Here is a 22,390-nt window from a genome sequence, read left to right as displayed (position 1 = left end):
TACATCTTAAGGGTCAGGGAGAGGATCCACTGTGGTATCATACAGACAAAGCAAAGATCACCAGGCTATTAACCACCTCTGCTCCAAGCCCTCTGGACAGAAAATAGGTTGATTATCTCTCCCTTTGAAGAGACAACCTTGCATATGTAGCATTCCTGGTTTCCGTAGAGTTTATCTGTGAGCACAAGGGCATTGTGACTCCTACAGGTAAGTTCATAGCAATCACAGTAGAGGGCATGATAGCAGGCAAGCAGGCATGATAGCAGCCAAGCAGGCATGATGCTGGAGCAGGAGCTGAAAGTTTCCATCCTCAACTTGGAAAGACAGAGCAAGTGATTCAGCCTGCCTTGGGTTTTTAAGACTTCAATGTCCACCCACAGTGACACACCTCCTCCAACAAGGCCATGCCTCCTAATCCTTCCAAAAATGCTTTTGTCAACTAGGGACCAATCATTTAGATACATGAGCCTATGAGACCATTCTCACTCAAACAACTAGAAACACATATTTATTTCATTTTACATTTATGTTTAAGTGTTTAACATATATACAATTATTAGCATATGTTAGTCTAGTCTAGTAGTTTTTATAATTTATAAAAGAAGAAAAGCATGTAAGGTATTGTTCTAGTTTTCTTTCTGTTGCTATAACAAATGCCACAACCTGAATCAACTTAAGGGAGAAAATGGTTTATTTGGCTTATATGTAATACTTCACTATGAAGTAAGTCAGCACAGGTATTCTAATAGGAATTTGAAGCAGAAATCATGGATGAACACTGTTTGTTGGCTTTCTTTCATTCGTATGTTTACATAGCTTTCTAATACAGTCTAGGACCATCTGCCTAGGGACAGTGCTGCCCGCAGTGAGATGGGCCCTTCCATGTTAACTATATCAAGGCAATCCCTCACAGACAAATCCACAGGCCACTCTGATCTGGAAAATCCCTCAATTGAGATCCCCCTCTTGGATGACTCTGGGTCATATCAATACATATTTTGTAGCATGTCAGTAATATGAAAGTTGTAGGTATTTCCCACTTTTCTTGAAACTTTTCCAGGAATTTCTGTAATTTTGTGCAAAAAAAAATGTCTAATAATAAAGGATGACTAGAGATTCATTCAGTCTCATCATTCACTGTATTTATATTTATCATATCCATAAATCTTACTTTTGATATATGAAGAGTCAAATTAACAAGCTTAAGACTATTTTCAAAGTCCATTAAAGAAGTATTTAACTTTAATCAAAAAGAAGTCGGGAAGGAAAATGATTGTTCTATTCCTATTTCATTTTTTTTTGTCTTGATGTGGACAGAAGTAAGCAAAAAATTATAACTTTAAAACTAAATTTAATTTTATCCAGGTAGTGGTGGTATGCACCTTTAATCCCAGCACTGGGGAGGGGGATGCAGAAGCAGAGGCAGGCAAATGGGTCTCTGGGTTTGAGGCTAGTCTGATCTACAGAGTGAGTTTCAGGACAGCTAGGGCTACACAGAAAAATCCTGCCTCAAAAACAACAACAACAACAAAATTCTAAATTTCATTAAAAGTATACAGATTTTAATCATCATTTTAAAAATGGAAATAGTAATGCTTGGTCTTATTAACTGACTTCATAGTTAATTTGTATTTGCAAGATCTGCTGAATCTTTGCCAAGAAGCTCATGCAGATGGCTAAAAAAGGAAAGTGGGGTTATAATTTTTTTTATTTTGGATTTTTAATAATGGGTATAGATGCTACAGTTTATAAATGTTCTAATTTACCAATTTTGTCTTCTTGTTACTTCCCATATGACTATTTAATCATTTATTTTTCATTTCCTCTTTTCACTTCCTTATATTCGGCCTACAAATCTAAGACTCTACTGAAGGGAAATGTCCCTGAGTGAGTGGAACAGTAAGAAACCATATGAGGAGCTAGGGATAAGAAAATGTCCTCTTTTGACTTGTAAGATCCTCACAAGGTAATAAAATACGCAGTTAGGCAGCTGGAAGTCTCAAAAGAACCTCACACACCTTGATGTTCAACAAATTATTTATTGTATTCCTTCTACAATCTGTGAAATATTGTGCTAGAGATAAGACAAATGAATCACTGTTCATGGCCTTTAAAGGCTTTTAAAAAAAACAAAAACAAAACAACGTGAGAAAGAAAGCGATCATTGAGACAAATTTATAATGCACTGGATAAGTACAGTTAGATGTAATTAATGTTCTACCTAGTCTGAAAGACATGTGAAAGGATTCTGGGAAGGGACACTGAAGCTGACCTAGAATAGATTAATAGATGCTAGCAAGGGGTGAGAGAAAATTGAGGGTAAAGAGCTCCAGCTACAGAGGCAAATATAAATCTATTGCCTGGTTATAACATTAGAGTTTTAGCATTGGTATATATTGGGTTTGAGTGAAAAGCAAGGAGAAAGATAGAATGGAGTTAATTCCTTCAGGACAACTTACACCAAATAAAGAGTGTTACTTTGGCTAAAAGTGGCCAGTGTGAACACTGGGGAGTCATATCCCTACTACTTTCCACCTTATTTGGATCTGATGCTTAAGCCAAGAGCAGGGGTGGGGGGAATTCTTGAAGAGAAAAAATGCAAAACGCAATTAGTTTTCATAATCCAGATGAAGATGGCTTGATTCCTTTTCTGTGGTTCCCATCTTTCTGCTGGGCACCTGGGTACAATGTGTCAGTCTCTGTTACATTTCTGGTTACAATGCTTTACATATTTCTGACTGCTGTGGAGTAATATCTAACAGAAACAATAATTCAAGAAAAGTAAGACTTATTTGGGTTAGAGGGTTACAGTTTATCATAGCAAGAAGCACAGGACAGCTGGGCTCATTGTAGGAAGTGGAAGCTAAAGGCACTTTTCTTTTCTTTTCTTTTCTTTTCTTTTCTTTTCTTTCTTTCTTCTTTCTTTTTCTTCCTTCCTTCCTTTCTTTTTATTTAAAGCAAATATAATTATTTTTCTTCTTTTCCCAGATTTTTTATTTATTTAAATTAGAAAGAAGCTTGTTTTACATGTCAAACCCTGGGAAGGTGAGGCCTTCCAGGCAGTTTCTTACATGCTGTTGATAAAGAAGAGTTAGCAAGGTGGACCTGAGCCAGGCTATAATCCAAAAGCTCACTCACTCCCAGTAATGTCCTCCTCCAGCTAGGTCTCACTTCGTACAGATTCCACAGCCAGCACCACAACCAACCAGGAATCTAAGGTTCAGACGCAGCAACCTGTAGGAGACATTTCGTATCCACTCCAAAATGAGCTGCATGAGGTCATGTTCTAAATGCGAGATGCACATCCAAACTTCTCAAAAATATAACAATGTCAAATGTTTGCTTACATGACCTTTCTGTGGTTGAGTGCAAAACTGTTTGCTCTCATGTGTTGTGTCTATGAGATTTTTTTTTTTCCTCAGCTGGCCTTTGATCAGTGCTGATGTAGTAATGACTCCCTGAATTTTGTAGCTGATAATCTTAGGTACATCTGGTGTTGGGAGTGAAATCCCTTTGAATATTCAACACACAGTATTGTCATTGGCTAAGAGGTTCTGCTTTTCCAAGGAAGCCAGGAAAATCATAGTGTTTATTAGTTTAACTGTGTTTTTAAAAGCATAGCCAAAATATTCAAATTTCATTATTAACTTCATTATCCTCCTTTTTGGTTCCTAAATGTTTTTCTTCTCTCCCCACTTTTTGTTCCCATTTTCAGGAAAGAAAGTTTTTCAGCTTCGCCCTTCACCTGACTTAGAATTAACAATATATTTTAAGAGATTTGTAAGTATCTTTTTAATTTTTCTCTACTTAGGAAATTAGATATTAGCATATGCATGGACTCTGGGAGCTCACGCCACATAGAGGGATACTCTCTCAGCCTAGACACACAGGGGAGGGTCTAGGCCCTGCTCCAAATGATACCAGGGACTCTGAAGATCCCCTATGGAAGGCCTCACCCTCCCTGGGGAGCAGAAAGGGTATGGAATAGAGTGTTTGGGGGGGCATGAGAGGAGGGGAGGGAGAGGGAACTGGGATTGACATGTAAAACAAGCTTGTTTCTAATTTAAATTTAAAAATGGAAGAGAAAAAAGAAATTAGATATTGATTTAGGGGAAAAAGTAGTTCCTTTGTTTGACCAAATATAGCTACACAATATGAATGGGCATGGAAATTTGAAAAATGTACCACTCTTCAAAATACAGCAACAAAATGTTACAAAAGAAACCAAACACCAATTAAAAATCCTTTACCACTTGTATCAACAGCCAGTGAATATTGCATTTTTTCTTCAGCCAATTCTCCTTTCTTGATGTCATTTTCATTGTGTTTTTCTCCTATGTGTGCCTGTGTTCACACATTTTATGAGACTGGCATGTTACGTATTGCCCTAATGAGGAATCTTGAGTCTACATATTTTAGAAAGTTTATAACACAAGTAAGAAGGAAAAGGAAAAAAAGGGGGTATGAGTACAAGAAAGCAAAGCATGTTTATTCAATTAAAAGTCATGTGGTTTGTATTTCCCATACTTAACAGTTTTAGAAAATTTTTTAAAAGCTCATGATGCATCTCACATAGCTAAGATCTGTTCAGTTTCAACACATTCCTTAAATGCCTATTACTGTGTCATAATAATTGTGTGTAATGGGTCAGTTCAGGATCTGGCAATCTGACAGACCCATCCTATTCTATTTAGTCAAGAGTTTAAGGTAAGCAAGCCTATTGACAGATATGCTATTAGGTAAATTTAGGAATCAGTAAGAGAGAGAAAAAAAGAACAAGTAGAAATGTGTCCTACAAATGTTATCTGTAATGAAAGCATTTTTATGTCTTATTACTTGAAAGAAAACTGTGAGTTTAATAAGGCTTATTTTGTTTATCACTAAAGCCAATGATGGGTAGATATATACTAAATTCAAGAGTGTAGTTCTAAGGACCATGGTATAAAGAGAGATCAGGAAAGCAAGGCCACTAGCTAGGGTTTTACTTTCTGTGAAACCTGGATAGCGCATGACTGGATTTCACAGCTGTAATATCTGTATCTGTATTTGAGGGTTGTTGATCTGAAATGATCATTGCTTAAGATCCTTTTATGATCCAGGGAAATCCTCAAATCACTGTTTCTTAGTAGTTATTACTCATTTTATCTTGGCTAATCTATGGTTGCTGTAATAATCTTACCATTTAGAGGGTAGCTAATAAAACCAGTCAATGGGAACTTAACATATTTTAACTTGGCTCATCAGAAAAGAACTAGTAAATTGTTTAATTAAAAGGGTGTATTCAACTCTTAAACATTTTGTAGTGATGTGATCTATTTACAAGTTATGTGACATTACATTTTGGTTCTAATCCATCCACTTATTAATTTTCTAATCTTGGGCAAATTTCCTGAACTCTCTGATGATGTTTAATTTTGACAATACAATGAATGCTATGGTGTTTCTTTCACAGCTTGTAATAGGAACAAAATGAAATGATGAAGCAGTACTACATAATAATGAAATATGTTTACATTGCTATCTTATTTCCCCATCTCTTCTATGTCTTTTTGTAAATTTTGAGCTTTTATCCATCAGTGACTTCTTTAGTAAACATCCATAATCTGTTTTATGAGTTCCATTGGTCTCTGTGGAATCTTTGAGAAAACGTTCAGCTGGATTCTTGGCCACTGTTCCTGGTGCTTTCAGGAAGCATCTTAGATCTTTGAACTTCAGAGTGATCTGTGGTCCAAACTTTGAGAAAGATGCCTTCTCCTTTCATGGTGATTCTCAAACACCTTAGTCATTAATATTAAAGAATATGTTTTGGTTTGGGTTTTAAGTGATGGGTACTCCCAGATCTCTTCCTCCTGAAATATCCTGAATTAGCAGATTGAGTAACAGTTTAGATTTTTTTAAAAAAATCCTCTATGTTTGAATTACATCCTCCCTTTTCCCCTAGCTTTTGAGACAGGAAGCTGCATACATGCCTGCCCTGTATCGGTGATAGGATATACTTATGTTTGGCAAGTCTGGATTAAGTGGAAGGAGTTGAAAGACTTGTGTTGAGATGTCTAATAAAAGCCATGTGTGAGCCTTGTTAGACAGCAGAGTTTCCCAGCCAGAAAGGACTGTGGATTCCATCTAGTTTATATCTCTTACCATAGAGGAGGAAAGTAAGTACCTGGGGTACATAATGAAACCCTGCCAATGGGAGGAAGGATAAGGACAAGAGAGCCACCAAAACAAAACAAACAAACAAACAAACAAACAAAACAAAAATCTTTACCTTGAGTAGTCTATAATCCTAAATGGGAAAAGAGAATGAAAAGTCAGTGGTAGAAAATAAAGGATTTATGTTATTAGTTGTCACGAAAGGTATGTTTCTGGACCCTAGGTCACGAAGCCACATCCATGTATCTAAATGCATACTATCTCATTTCATATGCTGCCATTTTCCAAATATATTCAGGTTTTTATTATAAAAATAATATCTTTAGGTATTTATAAAAGTGATTTTTGTGTTATGTATCTTCTCATTTAAATTTTCTAAAAGCAAAGTGAATTTTTAACACTTGAGAAGTCATCTCACCATTTAAGCCTTAATACCTGTGCTGTCGTTAATGTACAAAAGAATGTTATATCTATTTGCACTGCCCTCAGTATTTCTGCAAATCTGAAGGCTCTAATGATCTGTTTTCAGATTCTTCTAGTCACACTTTTGGATCTGCTTCCCTGGTGTCTCTCTCTGCTCACTGTCCTTGCTGTCTTTAAGACTTCTTAATGTTGCTGTGGCCCCCTCTGTTCTGTATCAAGTTAGTATCATTCTTGAGGTTCTTCTACCTTTGTTACCCTGAGTAGACTATTACTGGGATGGTTAAACCTGGAGTGCAGTACAATTGACTTTTCAGATAGCAGGAGGGAGCTGTAGTGCAGAAATGGGAACCCTAGAATTGAATGTGATTTTAAGGGCGTGGTGTTGGTGCCCATTCACAAGTGTCTCTCACTGGCTGGATCTGTTCCCTTTTTTTAGTTGTTTGTTCACCTTCCCCAGGCAGGGTTATTTCATCATATCTTGCCTCACTAGAATCTCACTATCTCCATAAGTAGTCTGATGTTTGAAAAAGGTCTTTATTTTTTAATTAAAAAAAGATTAAACTAGGAATGATTGTTATTTTATCTATGGACCTGACGTGGCTCCAATGTCCAATGATTTTAAGATTGAATTTTGAAATTAACTAGATGTCCACTTAAACTAGCAATCCAATATTTTCCCTCTTTTTGGAGCCAAGACTGCTTATTTTGGTCTTATTAACCAGCTGATAACTAAAGGTCTATGTCCAGAATTCCTGGAAAATAACAAATTACTCATGGATTATCTTGTTTTGTTCTCACAGGCTGCCTTTAATCACATCTATCAGTTCATATCAATTCCATCAAATTGTAACAAAAGCAAAGTGGATTATGTATATGACCATCCAGATCGGATGGACATGTAAATTTCTTATGCAAAATATGGGTCTCAGTCTTTGTGGTAGTTTGAATGTATTTGCCCCCCATAAACTCATAGGGAGTGTGGCCTCTAGGAAGAAGTGTGGTTTTGTTGGAGGAGGTTGGATGACACATACTTTTAATCCAGTCCTTGAGGCTGGAGGGCACACCTTTAATCTGGGCCATACCTTCCGTTCTAAGTTTGTCACTGTAGGGGTGGTGAGCTTTGAGGTCTTTCTCAAGCTTCACTCAGTGTGACAGTCAGTAGACTTCCTGTTACCTCTGAGTCAAAATGTAGGACTCTCAGCTCCAGCACACATCTGCCTGCATGCCACCATGCTCCTGGCCATGATGGACTGAACCTCTGAACTGTAAGGAAGCCACCACAATTAAATGCTTCCTTTATAATAGTTGCCATGGTGATGATGTCTCTTCATAGCAACAGTAAACCCTAACTAAAACAGTCTTAAAATAAGTCTACTAAAACATCTAAAAATTCTGCAACACACTTGTTAATTTTTCTACCAACTGGCCACCTTCACAGGTCACTAAAAAAGTATTATGAAAAAGTAGTTATTTATTGTCATTCAAAGACTGTGATGAGCTGGGAATTGGATCATGTGGTCATGTTACAATCCAGTGTACTAAGGTGGAGATTATCCAAAACATGTAGGCAATAAAAAAGTGTTACAGTTTTTGAAAGACAGAAAATTCCATGTATAGTGATAATTATTATGTGTACATAAGAAACAGAGAGATGAATAACCTAACCATGGTTTGCAAATAAATCTGGAGGTGAGATTTAGAGAGAATTAAACAAAGAAGGAGAATGTTAGACTGAAAAGGAAAATGTCCATCTTACTTTGCCACAGATGAACAAATGTTATGAGCACAAAGAAATACTTACTCCCTACTACAACTAGTTTGTCTTCCATTTAAAAATATACCTAGGAAACATGTTGTGTTAAGTTACATAAAGCTTTCTAGAATTTACTGTGAAACAGGCTTAGGATTTTAGTCACGGAAATCAACAGTGCTTTTGACTTTAGAGACTCTGTGAGGATCTAGATGGTACATCAGCTTTCTCTCTGTGACCCATAAAAAAATTTGTTGCAGTATATGTAACACATGCATGCATAAAAAAATAAAAATTTCAGTTTTTATGCTGTTTCTTATTTTCCACATACTGGACTAGGGGCTTCTGAAAATGCTGAAAACATTCCTCTTTGGATATGGGCATATAGTCAGATTCCCACAGCTCCCAGCATTTGGGGATTCTAGGTTTTCTGAAATCCCTATTTTCTAGGGAACAGTGTGTATCTGGGGATTTAAAACTGAACTCTTCTTGGACTAAAAGCCTCAGGGATAGTAGACTGGTGACAAGGGAACTTGTACCAGAACATTTTTTATTCAAGTCAAAAAAATCCATCATGCACATAATAATTAGATTAATTTCCATCTTTGGGTGCAAATAAAATAGAGTTTTAGTAAACTTTACCTATATAGCCTTCCAAACTCTAAACTGTTAAGGTTATTACAATTAGTGTATTTACTCTATAGGTCTTAAAATGAAAGCAATAGATTTTCAAATGCTTATAAATAAATTAGACTATGTTTAGCCATTATGTCCTTCCTCAGCATCCTATTTCCAATGAGTGTTTAGAAAGTTTAGGTATGATTCAAGCAAGTTTGTGGAACATGAGTATCTTAGGGTTTCTATTGCTGCAATGAGACACCATGACCAAAAAGCAAGTTGGGAAGGAAAGCATTTATTCAGCTTACACTTCTACATTGCTGTTCATCACCAATGGCAGTCAGGACAGGAACTCAAGCAGGGAAAGAATCTGGAGCAGGAGCTGATTCTGAGGCTGGGGAGAGGTGCTGCTTACTGGCTTGCTCCCCAAGGCTTGCTCAGCCTGCTTTCTTACAAAACTCTGGATCACCTGTCCAGGGATTACACCACCCACAAGGAGCTGAGACCTTCCCCATCAATAACTAATTAAGAAAATGCTTTAAAGCTGTATCTTATGGAGGCATTTTCTCAATTAAGATCCCCTTCATTTGTATAACTCTAATTTGTGTGTTAATTGACATGAGACCAGCCAGTACAAGATCACAGGTAGTGGCTACTTATTTACTAGAAAGCAAACTGAAGACACATAGGTATCCCTGTCTATAATGCAAACACTGGGGGTGGGGGGAGGGCGCATTACACAAGAAGGACCAGGGAGACCGAAGCTCAAAGAGGTTCAGGAATCTTCTCGTGTCGTGGATATGGTTGTACTAGGAGCACAATCCCCTTTCTAGTCTTGAAAACAGGTAGAAGACAAAATTTTGTTAATTCATAGAAAATTTATTCCACCTTAAAATAAAAAAGAAAGAAAAAGACTTCTTTTCATTCGTTAATTGGTTGAAATGCTACCACTAATGCATTGTCTCTTCACTTCTATAATTTAGAGTTTAGTTTGTGGTAAACTCCAAACAGAGCACTAACCTATAAATGAATAGTTTTGCAAGAGTTGTTTGGATAAGATGAAATAAAGAGGGTTTTGGAGGATCTGGGGACTGTTAGAACAGAAAGACAGGGATCACGAAGGAGGTTAAGAAATAGTTGACCAACCTGGGAAAATATGATCAAGAAAATCTCTGAAAAATTGTGACAAAGATGCTGAAGTATTGCTCTCCATAACTGAAGTCTTCTGGGGGCATGGAGGTAGGAAATGACTCAGTTTTCTTTGAGGGGCTAGCCACTCGGAATTTGACCATGGGTGACATGATTGGACTTGTGTTTTGTTGGCAGGGGTCACAATGGTTGAGAGATGGAGCTGGAAGGACTGGGAAATGAGTGTGATAATGTGAAATTCTGAGATAATCAATAAAAATGTTACATTGAGGGAAAAGGACAAGGATCACATTGATCAGATAGTGCTCTTCATGTTAATGAAAGCATGCCCAACACACTGTAAAGAGATCACATAGTGTCTCTCTTCACCGTTCACACGTGTATTCTCAGCCTTTTCTTTTATGAAGCTGGCTAGTATTTGCCACAGTTCCAAATAGTTCTTCCAATTTGTTTGATTCAAGTAAGCAAACATCTCCAGTAATACTTGGAAAATTTTAGTTCAATGCATGAGATCTTTTCCATATTGCATTTTGTTTACTCCATCTTTTACATCTCTGCAAGAACCAAAGAGATACAGTCAATAATTCAAGATGGCCGGGCTTCCTTTAGGACAAATGAGCTTCTCTGAGCAACTTTTTCTATGAGCAACTCTCAACTCTTACTGAAGACACTTGTAAAGTGATTTTTTTTTTTAGTTTATTTATTTAGTTTGTCGTTGTTGCTTTGGTATTTTCTTCAGTTATTTTAATTTAGGTGGATATGGGAGAATTTTCCTATTTCAAAGTTTTTCATTATCCTTAATCAAATGCCAAAGGATACCAGTGAAGAATTTGAATGTAATCAGAGTGGTTGGATGATTCAAAAGTGTCTTTCTTGGTTCATACAAGCTGCCTAGAATACAAATGTAGAATGCTTAAAATATCAACAGACATTTTTTTCTTTTGTCAAATTCACCAAAAACTTCCCGTCTATAAAGACAGGTTTTTCAAATGAAAGCAACACAGGGTCAGTAGTTATGAAGTCCAGTTGGAGTGTTCCACCCAACCCCTGCCATCCACACTCAATGCATAGAGAGTATTTGTTCTCACCTCCCGGGAGGCTATATCTCTCCAGAGGTGAAAAGTGCCCTCCATAGTATTTAGTGACAATGATATTAAACTGTTTTGTCAGTGAACCTCATGTTTGCTTATGACAATGAAAGGTAGCAGAAGCCAGAAGATGACACCAACATATATCCTGATACAACAAAATTTATTTTTAAATTTAGTTCAATTTTTAATTTACTATGAAGAAAATCTCACTTAGGTGTGAAAGTGAACTAGTAGGTCTTAAAGGATGAGTATGTGCCTTGCTACTCTTTGTTAAAGCTACCATTTATTACATGCTCAGTGAGGGCCATGTCCTCTTAGATGTGGAAACAAATTAATCAATGCATTCTAGGAAGAGGTGTAGAAGGAGTACAAGATGTATTGAGAAAATTCGGTGCTCAAACTTGTTAGCCACAGTCACCTACAGAGTTAAGAATGCATATGACAAGCACACAGTCTAAATCGAAAGCTCTGGGAAATACCTGGAACTCTACATGATAGAAGCTATCACCATTGATGGCTATGCAAAAACAAATTAGGCAAACACTGTCCTCATTCTTCTGGCATAAGAGTAAATCTTCAGCAAATAGCCCTCCCCCACCACCACACCTTGGCTCATTCCCTCCTGTATTTCTCCTGGCTCTCACATTAAAATTTTTAAAAAGATCTCAGGAAGAGCTAATTTGCTGTAAATTCTGTTTATCGGGCTCTAGGCTGGTGCAGGCGGGATGTAATTTTCTGAGACCCCCTTTTATCTGTCTTCTCCTTCCTACAATTTGATCGAGTGCAAAGGTGAGAATCTAGTTCTTGGTAGACTAGCACATAAGAAAGAAGAGACATTAATTTACGCTGCCTGGCATCCGGAGGGAAAATGATGTTGTTAGCAAAGCTATAAAAAAAGTATCTAAAGCCTGTAAAACCAGACGAGGTTAACATTAGGGCAGATGGATGGAGCAGGGTGGCTGGTCATTCAGCAGCTAAGGATAAAGGATATTTCGACTGAGGTGTTTATAGGTGGGAGAAGGCCACCAAATCTTAGTTATATTTTTCAAAGGGAAATCTCAGGACTTTGCAGAGTGTTTCATGCTGATTTCCCTTGCTGTATAGAAATGACTCAAAGGACAGGCTAGTAGCATGCTAGTTCCCAGCCATCTGCTATTGTGAGAACATCAAACAGTGGTTTCCTTCATCGCATTATTTGTGCCTTTTCTCCTTTTCAAGAGAAAAATGTCTTTTTGTAAGATGAAAATTATTTTAGTATTGTATTAAAAAAGCCATAAGGATGAAGTTCATCAAGAAAACTCTAAAATAATATTTGAAAAAATCTTAAGTTCATTAAAAACAAAAGTTCACAATGGCCTCATACCGTTTTTAATGAGCTAGTTCTGTTACCTATTGTGAATGGAAAGTAAAGTGGAAGGTAAAATTAACTCACCCAAACATAACAGAGTGATGAAATTATGTAAAAGTTTATACCAAAAATTACACGGATTTTATTTCTATTAATTCTATGAAAGAATTTTAATGAATATGGAAATGTGTATTCCTTTTTATAGATGCTGTAATAGTTAATGAGGAACATAAAGAACACATGTTGTTTTCAAAATTATACACAATTTTAGTTTCATGGTTTACATTTTAAAGAGTAAATCAAATTTTAAGAGTAAATTCAAATCAAAGTTTTTGAATCAGATGAGTTGCTTACACAATATTTTGAGTATAAAGTACTATGAAAATGGGGCTGCAGAGATCGCTCAGTGGGTAAGAGTATTTTCTGTTCTTACAAAGGACCTGAATTCACTTCCCAGCATCCTCATTGGGCGGTAGGCAACTACCTATAATTCTAGCTCCAGGGTTCTAATCTTCTTTGGCTTCCGTAACCATTGGCACACAAACAAGCACACACATGTACACATACAGTCACACACACACATACAACAGACAAATAAAACATAATTGAATAAAATATAACTACAAAGAGTATTTGTATTTGTGGAGAGTGTTTGGGTCTTGGACAATTTCTGGTTGAGGAGAATCTTGCATGTACCGAATGGCCATACTACATAACTTTTAGGAGGCTTATTTCTAAATTAAGATACTTCTATCTTATCCTAATATCATCCAGTTTTATAAAGGTCAATGGAAACTGGATAGAACATAATGAAATGACTAAAAACCTATGTTCTGGAGTCACATATAAGAAATTTAGTTCTTAACATAGGGCAAGATTCTTAGTGTCTGGAAAATTCAATTTTAGTCATCTCACAATTAAGAGTTTTCTTTTTCTCTCATCCCCACACACTGACATTTTCGGTAATGATTAAATGAAATAATGCAATAAAGCAATCTACAGATGATAAATGTATATAAAGCAACTGCCTAGTGAAAGGGCCAGTTGAGAAGAGCTGCTAAATTTGTATGACCGATTACAATTTAATTATTAACTGAGGTTTCTTTACACGTTAAACCCCCTTTAGTGTTGTGTGTGGACACTGTTTGCTGAAAATGATACATACAATCAGAACAAAAGATCCCCCACATTTCTAACATTTGTTAAATGGAAACAAAGAGCCACAGTTTTGAGAGCCATGTTACTTCTGACAACAGCCTGACTTCAACCTTCAGAGATGTGACTGGAGAAGTGAGAACAAAGCTTAGAGAAAGCAAAAGCAAACAGTGACATAAAAGTTAGGTTTTAGGTTTCCAGGAAGGGAAATGAATCATTTACTAGTTAGTCGGAGAACTGGTGCTAGGAGGAACACTCGGCTATGGAGTATTTGCTGAGGTCCCCAGGTCTCCAATCCTCTTGGTCGAGCAGGGAAGAAACATCAATAGAAATGTGAATGAGGTTAGCAAATCTGATAGAGAGAACCACAGCTTAATTCCCAGGGAAAATCTTAGCAAGGTAGAGAAATACCATAGGTGCTATGGCCCTAGAAGAGTAGAGAAGTCATGGGGAATGGAAACTCCTAGAACGATGAGCTTAAAGGCCACCTCAGTGTTACAGGCTCTCAGAGGGGTGTGCTAGAGACACCAGAAAATGATTCAATAGGTTTAAAGCATCAGTAAAAAGTGGATTAAATAAACATTAGGATTCAAATATCCTAGGCTGGACCAAAGGATGGAGCTCCATCTACCTCAACCCAATGTTGGGATTACGATTGAAACAACTGTAGGTTGCAGTATGCAGAATAGAGTAAGTTGCACTCCACTGAGGGTTGGTGTGGACACAGGATGTATGTAAACCGAATGCCTCTCCCCTTTCTATTTTTCAGGCTTTTTCAAGGGAGAAAGAAAAGTAGTGTTGGTAATGTGGAGTGTCTTCATCTATTCACACCATGATTAGGAAAAGCCAAATTCTACTCGACACTGAAGTCATAAGGCTGAGGGCAATTCTTCAGTCACATATAATGACAGCATGGGGATGGGAATGGGCATGGGGAGAGCTTTGTACATGTATAAGGCCACAGTCATGCAAGTTTTTATGTAGAAACATAAGGAAGTGACACTGGCTACTGAGGAATGGGTGTCATTGGTTTGCTTGGAGAAACATGCAGGCAGGCAGAGAATAGAATGCAGGTTTTTCAGAGCTATGACTGGTCCCTTTGATAAGGACATGAGTCTGGCTCAGAACCCTTATCTATAGAAAGAGCAGCCAGGGAACTTAGGGCTGGACCAGTTGTAAAATACTATATCAGATGCTCAGCCTCAAATTTTGGCCTTAACTCATAATTCATGCCTGACATTGATTTAAGGTGGTTTGTTTTGTTTTGTTGTTTACTTGGCTGGTTGGTTGGTTTTGTGTCATTTTATATTAAGATGAGGTCTCTCCATGTTACCCTGGATGGCCTGGAACTTAATATATGCACCAGGCAGGCTTCAAACTTATGGAAATCCTACTGCACCTGCCTCCTGGGTTATGGGATTACAGGCATGTGCTGCTATCCCTAATGGACAACAGTTTATAACTAGATGATAACCAAGGCTCTAAGGAATGATCAAAAGCATTTCCACTTGGATGCAAAGTATCTGCCTGACCAAGAAAAGAACTTTACTACACAGCCAATATTGTCCAGCCAATAATGACAACTTAAGGACCTGTCTAACACTGATGTAGAACTCATTATCTCCAGACACCAATCAATGCATTTGGTGAGAATGACACTTAGCAGGGGCTGGGAGTTTCATTTTCCAATTTGTGCTTGAAATAAGATCGTTAGACTTCTCACTTACCCTGACTGTCTCCCAAGCCTAATCATCACTAGGTTGTTATGGGAGGTTGAATTCCCACTAAATGTCTTCTCCATTAGACTGAGTATTGTAAGTCACATGATTTCCCAGGTTGCTGCTGTTGTCTAGGACTCCTAGTCAGATAAGGAGTATCCTGTTGGGGTTAGTTTGTATCATAAGATTCCCAGAAGAAATGTGTTAACCCAGTTCATGCTTTGAGTATTTGTAAAGCAAGAAATTCCCAATGTTCATTACCTAAAGGAGAAATGGTCTACAAGTTTGCAAAAATGTTTATGTGGGGCCAATGGTCAGGGCATCCAGTGCTAAGACAAATGCCTGCAATATGTCCATTGAACCACCGCTTGGTGCTATCCTTTATTCACTCAGTTTATCACAAGAGATTTGTCATATTGCTAAGAACATTGAGAAGTGTATGACTTCATGAATGTCATGGTGTCTGGAAAATGAGAAAGCAATGAAGAGACCACCATTCCAGGGTTGAGGGTTGTCAAACTGCCCAGATGTGACTCCATTCTGTATCCAAGATCCCAGTAAACATGCCAAGCTAATAGGTTGCTATTTCTGTAACCCAAGGTAAATGGGTTGCTGGGTACTTTTGAAGACAGGTTCAAGTTCTAGGAGGTTCTATTCCAAGATTCCATTCTAATTTAACTGTCTACTCCTCTACTGGAATACAGTACGAGGCCAAGAAAAAGCATTTTTTAACTAGAATCCCAGGGGCAATTTGTGATCCTCTTAGGCAACCCAGAGACTGGAGGTATGAGATGAAGTGACCAAAGTATCCATACATACTACTGGACTTGCTTATCACTTAAAATTTGTACAGATTATTTAGTTTTGGCTTGACAGGATTCTTCTTCAACATGAACAAAAATTATAGTAATATTAAAATTTCTAAATGAGTATGTTGCCTCCAGAACCTAAAGGACAAAAATATAGATTTTTAGTTACTTTTCTATTGCTTTGATAAAGCACCATGACCAAAGAGACTTAGAAAAGAAAGCACTTAATTGGTCTTATGGTTCCAGGGATTTTGAGTTCATGATGGTAAGTAAGGTAAAGATACAGTGGCAATAGCTGCTGAGAGCTCACATCTTGCTCTCAAAGCATGAAGCAGAGAGTGTGCACTGAGAATGCTGCAAGCCCAACTCCAGTGGCAAACCTCCTCCAACAAAGCCACACCTCCTAATCCTTCCCAAACAGTTCTAGTGATGGCTGGTGAGGGGAGTGGGGGTGGGAAGCTGACATATCTGTTGAAACATATGAATCTATGGGGGCCATTACCATTTGAACTATCACAGATGTTGAACTTGTATTCACCTTGTGGGTGCTGAGAATGTCAGTGTCTATTCCTTGACAGGGTCAGAAATGGAATGGCACATGGGTTAACAAGTGACTTCCCAGTATTTAGCAGAGGTGAAAGGGCCATCTGCTATGTCTGAGGTAGTGACCCATCTGCTTTTGTAAGCTCTTTTCAGGCTCTTTTTGATAACAATATATAATTTTTTTCTTTTTTTCTTAATCAATTTCCCATAGGGAATGTGTGCAGCAGCATTGTTGCACATGGATGCCATAAGTGCCATGTCTCTTTGTAGGTAAAAGCAACTGTGATCAAGAGGCTGTTGAAATGTGTGGCAAATTCATCATATTAGTCAGATTAATAGCAGTGATGACTAAGGCAATAATATGTTTATTTCCTTTTCTCATTACTTATTCCTCTAAGACTATAGCAAATAATATGTTCAAATTTAATAAGCACTTCAGACTTACCTGCTATAGTGGGCCTTTATTTTTGTTTTATTTTTTTTTTCCAGAGAGGGTTTAGATGTATAGTGCTGGCTGCCCTGGAACTTACTTTGTAGACCGAACTGTCTCACATTCAGAGAACCACCTGCCTCTTCCTCCCAAGTGCTGAGATTAAAGGCATGCACCACCACCACATGAATAAAATGATTTTTATGCGCATTAGTGTTTGCCTGCATATACATACATACATACATACATACATATGTCTCAGAGTGTTGGGTCCCCACAGACAGCTGTGAAGAGTCTTGTGGGTGCTGGGAATTGAACCCATGTCTGAACCCATGACTGGAAGAGCAGTCAGTGCTCTTAACCACTGAGATATCTCTCCAGTCCCCCTTAGACTTAATTAAAGCCATGCTAATTTACCAGTTGGTAATTTCAGGACATATCATTGTAAGTTGTGAACCTGTATTTCAGAGACATAAAAATAGATCTGAGCCCCTTTGCCTTTCATCTACAAATTCTTTCAGGTAAGTTTTAAATTCCCAGTTAGGTTAACTTGGGAAGCTTTTTACAGTTTTATTTTTTTTCCGTTTTCCTTTCTCTATTTAGTTTTTTAATCTTTATCTTTCTTATTTTTTTGTGGTAGTTGTGCACAGTACATACTTGGTAGAGGTAGGGAGAGGGTCCTCTTCACCTTTGTCATATTTATAAGTTTCTTCCTGAAATCAGTATCTTCAAGTTCACAGGTCTACCTCACAAAAATCATTGACTTGTGTGTTTAAAGGTATTGGGTTTGGGTTCACCCCTACACAAGGTGCCTCAAGGATGCCAAGGGATTGTCCTGCAGGAAGCCATGAATGTTTTCCTCCAACTCTGTGGATTAGGTAGGATCTTTGTTGCAAGAGAAGCACCATCAGTGATGTGGTGTAGGGAAGGATTCCTAGATCGCAAGTCTTAACTTGATTAATAGCAGCTTCTACAACAGCTCCACATTTCCTATTACATGGGTAAAACCTCCTCCCTTTATTTCACCACCTTTTTAAATTGAGAAAAAAAAAAAAAAACCTCTGAGGATATTTTGGGTTTTTAACCAGAAAACATTCTAGACTTTAACTTTTGTCTCTACATAACTATCTGTTGCACAGACTTTTGGTGTGATTATGGGGAAATGTTCAGCAACATTTGTTGGCCTACATTGCAAGGGCCTGCCTTGTCCTCCAGGGATTCCAGGTTCATTTTCCTGGAATAGATATCCACATCCAGGAAAGACCTAAGTCTATAGCTTGCATGGGGTCTTGGGCTTGTGATTACAAATTAGCTTTTTTGGTGTGCTTTTGGGCAACAGTGCAGAGCCCAGGGCATATTGGCAATGGGTTTTGCATCCCAAGATTGATTGAGTGCCAAATGCTCCTTCCTCTCCCTACCCCCTTTTTGTTTTCATCAGCACCTGGGCCACAGGCCACGGGCCACCATGGATAAGAACCTTGATGACCTTGGGGGTCAAAAGGAAACAAGCGACAGCAGCAAGGGAAGCGACAGCCCAGGATCCCAGCAAGGTCACTACCCCTGCATGAACAACAACTGCAAGGCTATGCTTAATTCTCTGCAGGATGGTGGTCTCCTTCCTTTCCACGGGCCTTACAAAGGGTTGTCCTTTGACTTGTCCCTTGTATCCACAACTACAAAGAATATCTGTAATGTAACCTCAACCTATGGTAGTCACCAGGCTAGACACAGTGATCAGAGAGCTCTAGATTGAACATTAGAAAGTAGGGCTGAACTTCTGCTTGATCAAGGCACTGGCCTTTTCACTGCCCTTAGAAGCAGAAGCCCCAGTGACTACCTGCCAAACATGTTCAACCTGATACCGTGTATATCTTGGGGACAAGAGAAAGTATGGAAAGAGACAATAATGGTTGACAACATGCCACCCCACAGTCCACAGCTCAGAGCCCCAGCAATTAGAGGTTCTGTTTCAACTTTTACCATATCTCAGAACCAGTTACCCAACAGAAGTTACTTTATGATGACAAGATATTTTTTAGATATCAATTCTTGGAACATCAGTAATTTGCATTACTTCCTATTCACTCTATTAGTGAGATAGAGATTCCCTCTCTCTCTGGAGACCTGGCAGTGGCTGAACACATCTAACTTTGGGCAGATGATATCCACAAAAGTTTGGGATAACACATGCTCATAGCACAAGGCCAGGAACACATGCAAAGACTTGGAGAGGAGAGAGCAAAGGACCAGGTGCTGTGAATGGTAATGAGAGTCTCCTGTCCATGGATTCCCTAAGAGGACAGGATTTGCCATGTACTAAGTAGGAGCTAAAGTCTGCTACCTAGAATTGTACCTGCTCCCTGCAATAAGGATGGTTTAACTAGGGTTCCACTGTGGCAGCAGGAGTGAAGAGAGAAACATGCTGTTAAGTAAATCAAGGCCCTCAGAGGTCAGGGCAGCACAGAAAATCACACCTTAATGTTAATGCTATAGGCCACATGAAGTAATGAATCCTGTAGATGCTCATGAACTATCAGAAAATGTATGCAGAGAGAATAAATTTTAATGTGAAAGTGAATGGTATTATTTTGAGTTAAAAGACCATCAAGACTTCGAAGGAAAAAAGAAGACCTGTGATTTAAAATAAATACTATTAAAGAATAATTCATTTACATATTAAACATCTGTACATGTGTATGATGAAATGAACGGGAAACTTTGCTAGTACTTGGATGTGCAAGATCTGAAACTTAAAGATAGATGGAACTTTTTCTCGAATTATGAACATCTTAATGACCAAATAAGCAAACCCCCAAAATATGACACCCAGGAAAACCAAGTACACGATATGTTTAACTTCAGGATCAAATATTTCTAAAACTCTTTTTTAAGTGATAACTATGTTGACAAATAAGGTCAGGAGCTCAGAAGAATAAATGTTTACAAAGATCAAGGTGAGTGCTAAATGATGCCTCTCTCTCTCTCTCTCTCTCTCTCTCTCTCTCTCTCTCTCTCTCTCTCTCTCTCTCTCCCCAGCTCTTTAATAAACTTCTATTTATTCTAGTCTTATTTCAAGACTGAGGACCACAATGAATGACTGTTGCTCCAGTCCAGGTCTGAGTTCAATAGTAGAAGAAAACTGATGATGTAAGTCAAAGACAGGCAGAGAGATAAGTTCTTCCTTATTCTGTCTTTAGTGGGTAGGATGAAGCCTGCCCACACTGGAAAAAAATGATTGCTTTACATATTTCCACGATGTTAGATATAAATTGCATCTAAAATCACTCTTCTCGCCATATCCTGCCTTTAGCTTAGCTTAGTTACAGTCAGAGCACCCTGTGGCCTAGTCAAGTTAACATATAAAATTAACCATTGCATTTGTCAAACTTAACTGGCAATGATTAGTACAGTGACATAATACTGAGATGTGCTTGGTCAAATTCAACTTGGAAGAGTTATTCCTGTAATAATGAGGTAAAAATAGATATTTTTAATGTAAAGAGCAGTAGACTCCATGAATTTTTAAAGTTTAGGCTGTGAGGGAAACAAGATGAACTATTTCAGGGGATACAATGTATAATAAGAATTTTGTGAAAAATACCACAATTCTAGGAACATATATAATTAATTACCAAATAGATACACATTATGTTTTTGAGTTTAATGTCAAGTTGTAAGTGGCCTGATTTTTCTATAATTGAATGAAAACTATTTTTCTGTGCTTAGAAATATTATACTAATATATTATTGAATTGTTGAATAATTCAACTTGTCCTAATCATCTTTATAATGTGTGAAGTCCACTAGACAAAAGCTATACTTGATGCTATCTGTAGCATACTCACTGAATTTTACATAAAGTATTATAGGCAGTATTTACTGTTTACATACTGTTTCTAAAAAGTCATTAGATCTCACAGTTTAAGGACTTTGCTTTTGCTCTAATTTTAATAGGAAGCTATTCTTGGTCATTTGCATTTGGAAACAGTATGTTTCTTTGGTAGATTTACTGATCAAACTTTTCTTTGTAATGGCCTCCTTGACATTGGTCTCTATTTACAGATAATGCTCATCTTTTCTATGTGATGTGGAGATTTTCCTGGTTCTCCAGTGCTCAGAGAAAAAGATGCATTCGTGTGCTTTAATGATATTTGCTTCTGTATAATATGAATTCCAGTTATGTGTATGCCCCAACTCAGTAACAGTCTGTCAGCTAGGCATTCCCTTCTTTAGAGGGAACTCAGCTTTCACATGTGGATGTCACTTTTGTGTACATTACAATTTTTAGTCTCCTTGTGGTTAATTCCCTAGAATCTGGCACTGAGCAAAGCACTCTGTAGATGCTCAGTAAGACACGGGTGAAAGGACACAAGCTGTGCTCACTCATTGTCCTGGGAGGTATAGGTGGAGGCATTAGTGAGGATGGATGGATTCTGGTCTTTCGTTGGTAGCCAGGCTAATTCATGTTGAAGATCCTCAGATTCCTTTTCTTTAAAATAGACTTAGTCATGACCACACTGCAACACAAGATCACACAAGAGAATTTTCATCCAAGGGCTTAAAAACAGTGCATGTTCAAAATGATTTTTCAGTTTTCCTATTATAAAAATCCTCTAAGTATATATGTAACGACCATTAAAAAGAGACCATGAATTTGAGTTGGGGGATAGGTGGTAGGAAAGGGGAAGAGAAAGTTATGTAACTATACTTTCAAAAACTCTCTCTCTCTTATATATATAGATATATATATTATATATCTATATATATATATTTATATATAAAATCTGTCACTACAATTTGGAAAACAATGAAGCTGGAAGGAAAAGCCAGAAATCACAGCTAGTAACTCCACCCATAAAAGACTGCTGTCATTGTTTTAATAGGTTTTTCTAACAATGTTGTCTCCTTGTGCTTTTGTTTGTTGCTTTTGTTTTATTGAAACAAGGTTTCTTTGTAGCTTTGGAGCCTGTCCTGTCACTTGCTCTGTAGACCAAGCTGGCCTCAAACTCACCTCCTGAGTGTTCGGATTAAAGGCATGTGCCACCACCATGGCACTCCAATTTTTTAAAGTGATAGATGCATACAGGTTACAAAATTATTTTTTAATTATTTTTTGCATGCTTTTAAAAACATATTTTGGATATCATTTTCATGAACTCAGTGTACTTATAACAGTTATATGGTGACATTTTTATTTTACAAA

At 37.6% G+C, this 22,390-nt stretch overlaps 1 protein-coding gene across 5 annotated transcripts in view; it reads left to right on the top strand.

Annotated features, from left to right (window-relative positions):
• Positions 1–22,390, top strand: part of Pkib (cAMP-dependent protein kinase inhibitor beta) — a 99,968-nt gene that overhangs the window by 60,455 nt on the left and 17,123 nt on the right. For 2 of the 5 annotated variants that reach the window (XM_027398445.2, XM_027398447.2), the window contains exons 3-4: positions 3,716–3,780; positions 18,626–18,737. The exons of 2 other annotated variants lie outside the window; for them this stretch is intronic. In XM_027398445.2, the coding sequence (XP_027254246.1) occupies positions 18,653–18,737 (85 nt within the window). In that variant the 5' untranslated portion in view covers positions 3,716–3,780; positions 18,626–18,652. The remainder of the gene's footprint in view (positions 1–3,715; positions 3,781–18,625; positions 18,738–22,390) is intronic. One more of the 5 variants, XM_027398448.2, reaches the window with a different exon arrangement.

This window comes from Cricetulus griseus, chromosome 2 (genome assembly GCF_003668045.3).
Source record: "Cricetulus griseus strain 17A/GY chromosome 2, alternate assembly CriGri-PICRH-1.0, whole genome shotgun sequence".
NCBI lineage: Eukaryota > Metazoa > Chordata > Mammalia > Rodentia > Cricetidae > Cricetulus > Cricetulus griseus.
This window is presented reverse-complemented; position numbering and strand designations above follow the sequence as displayed.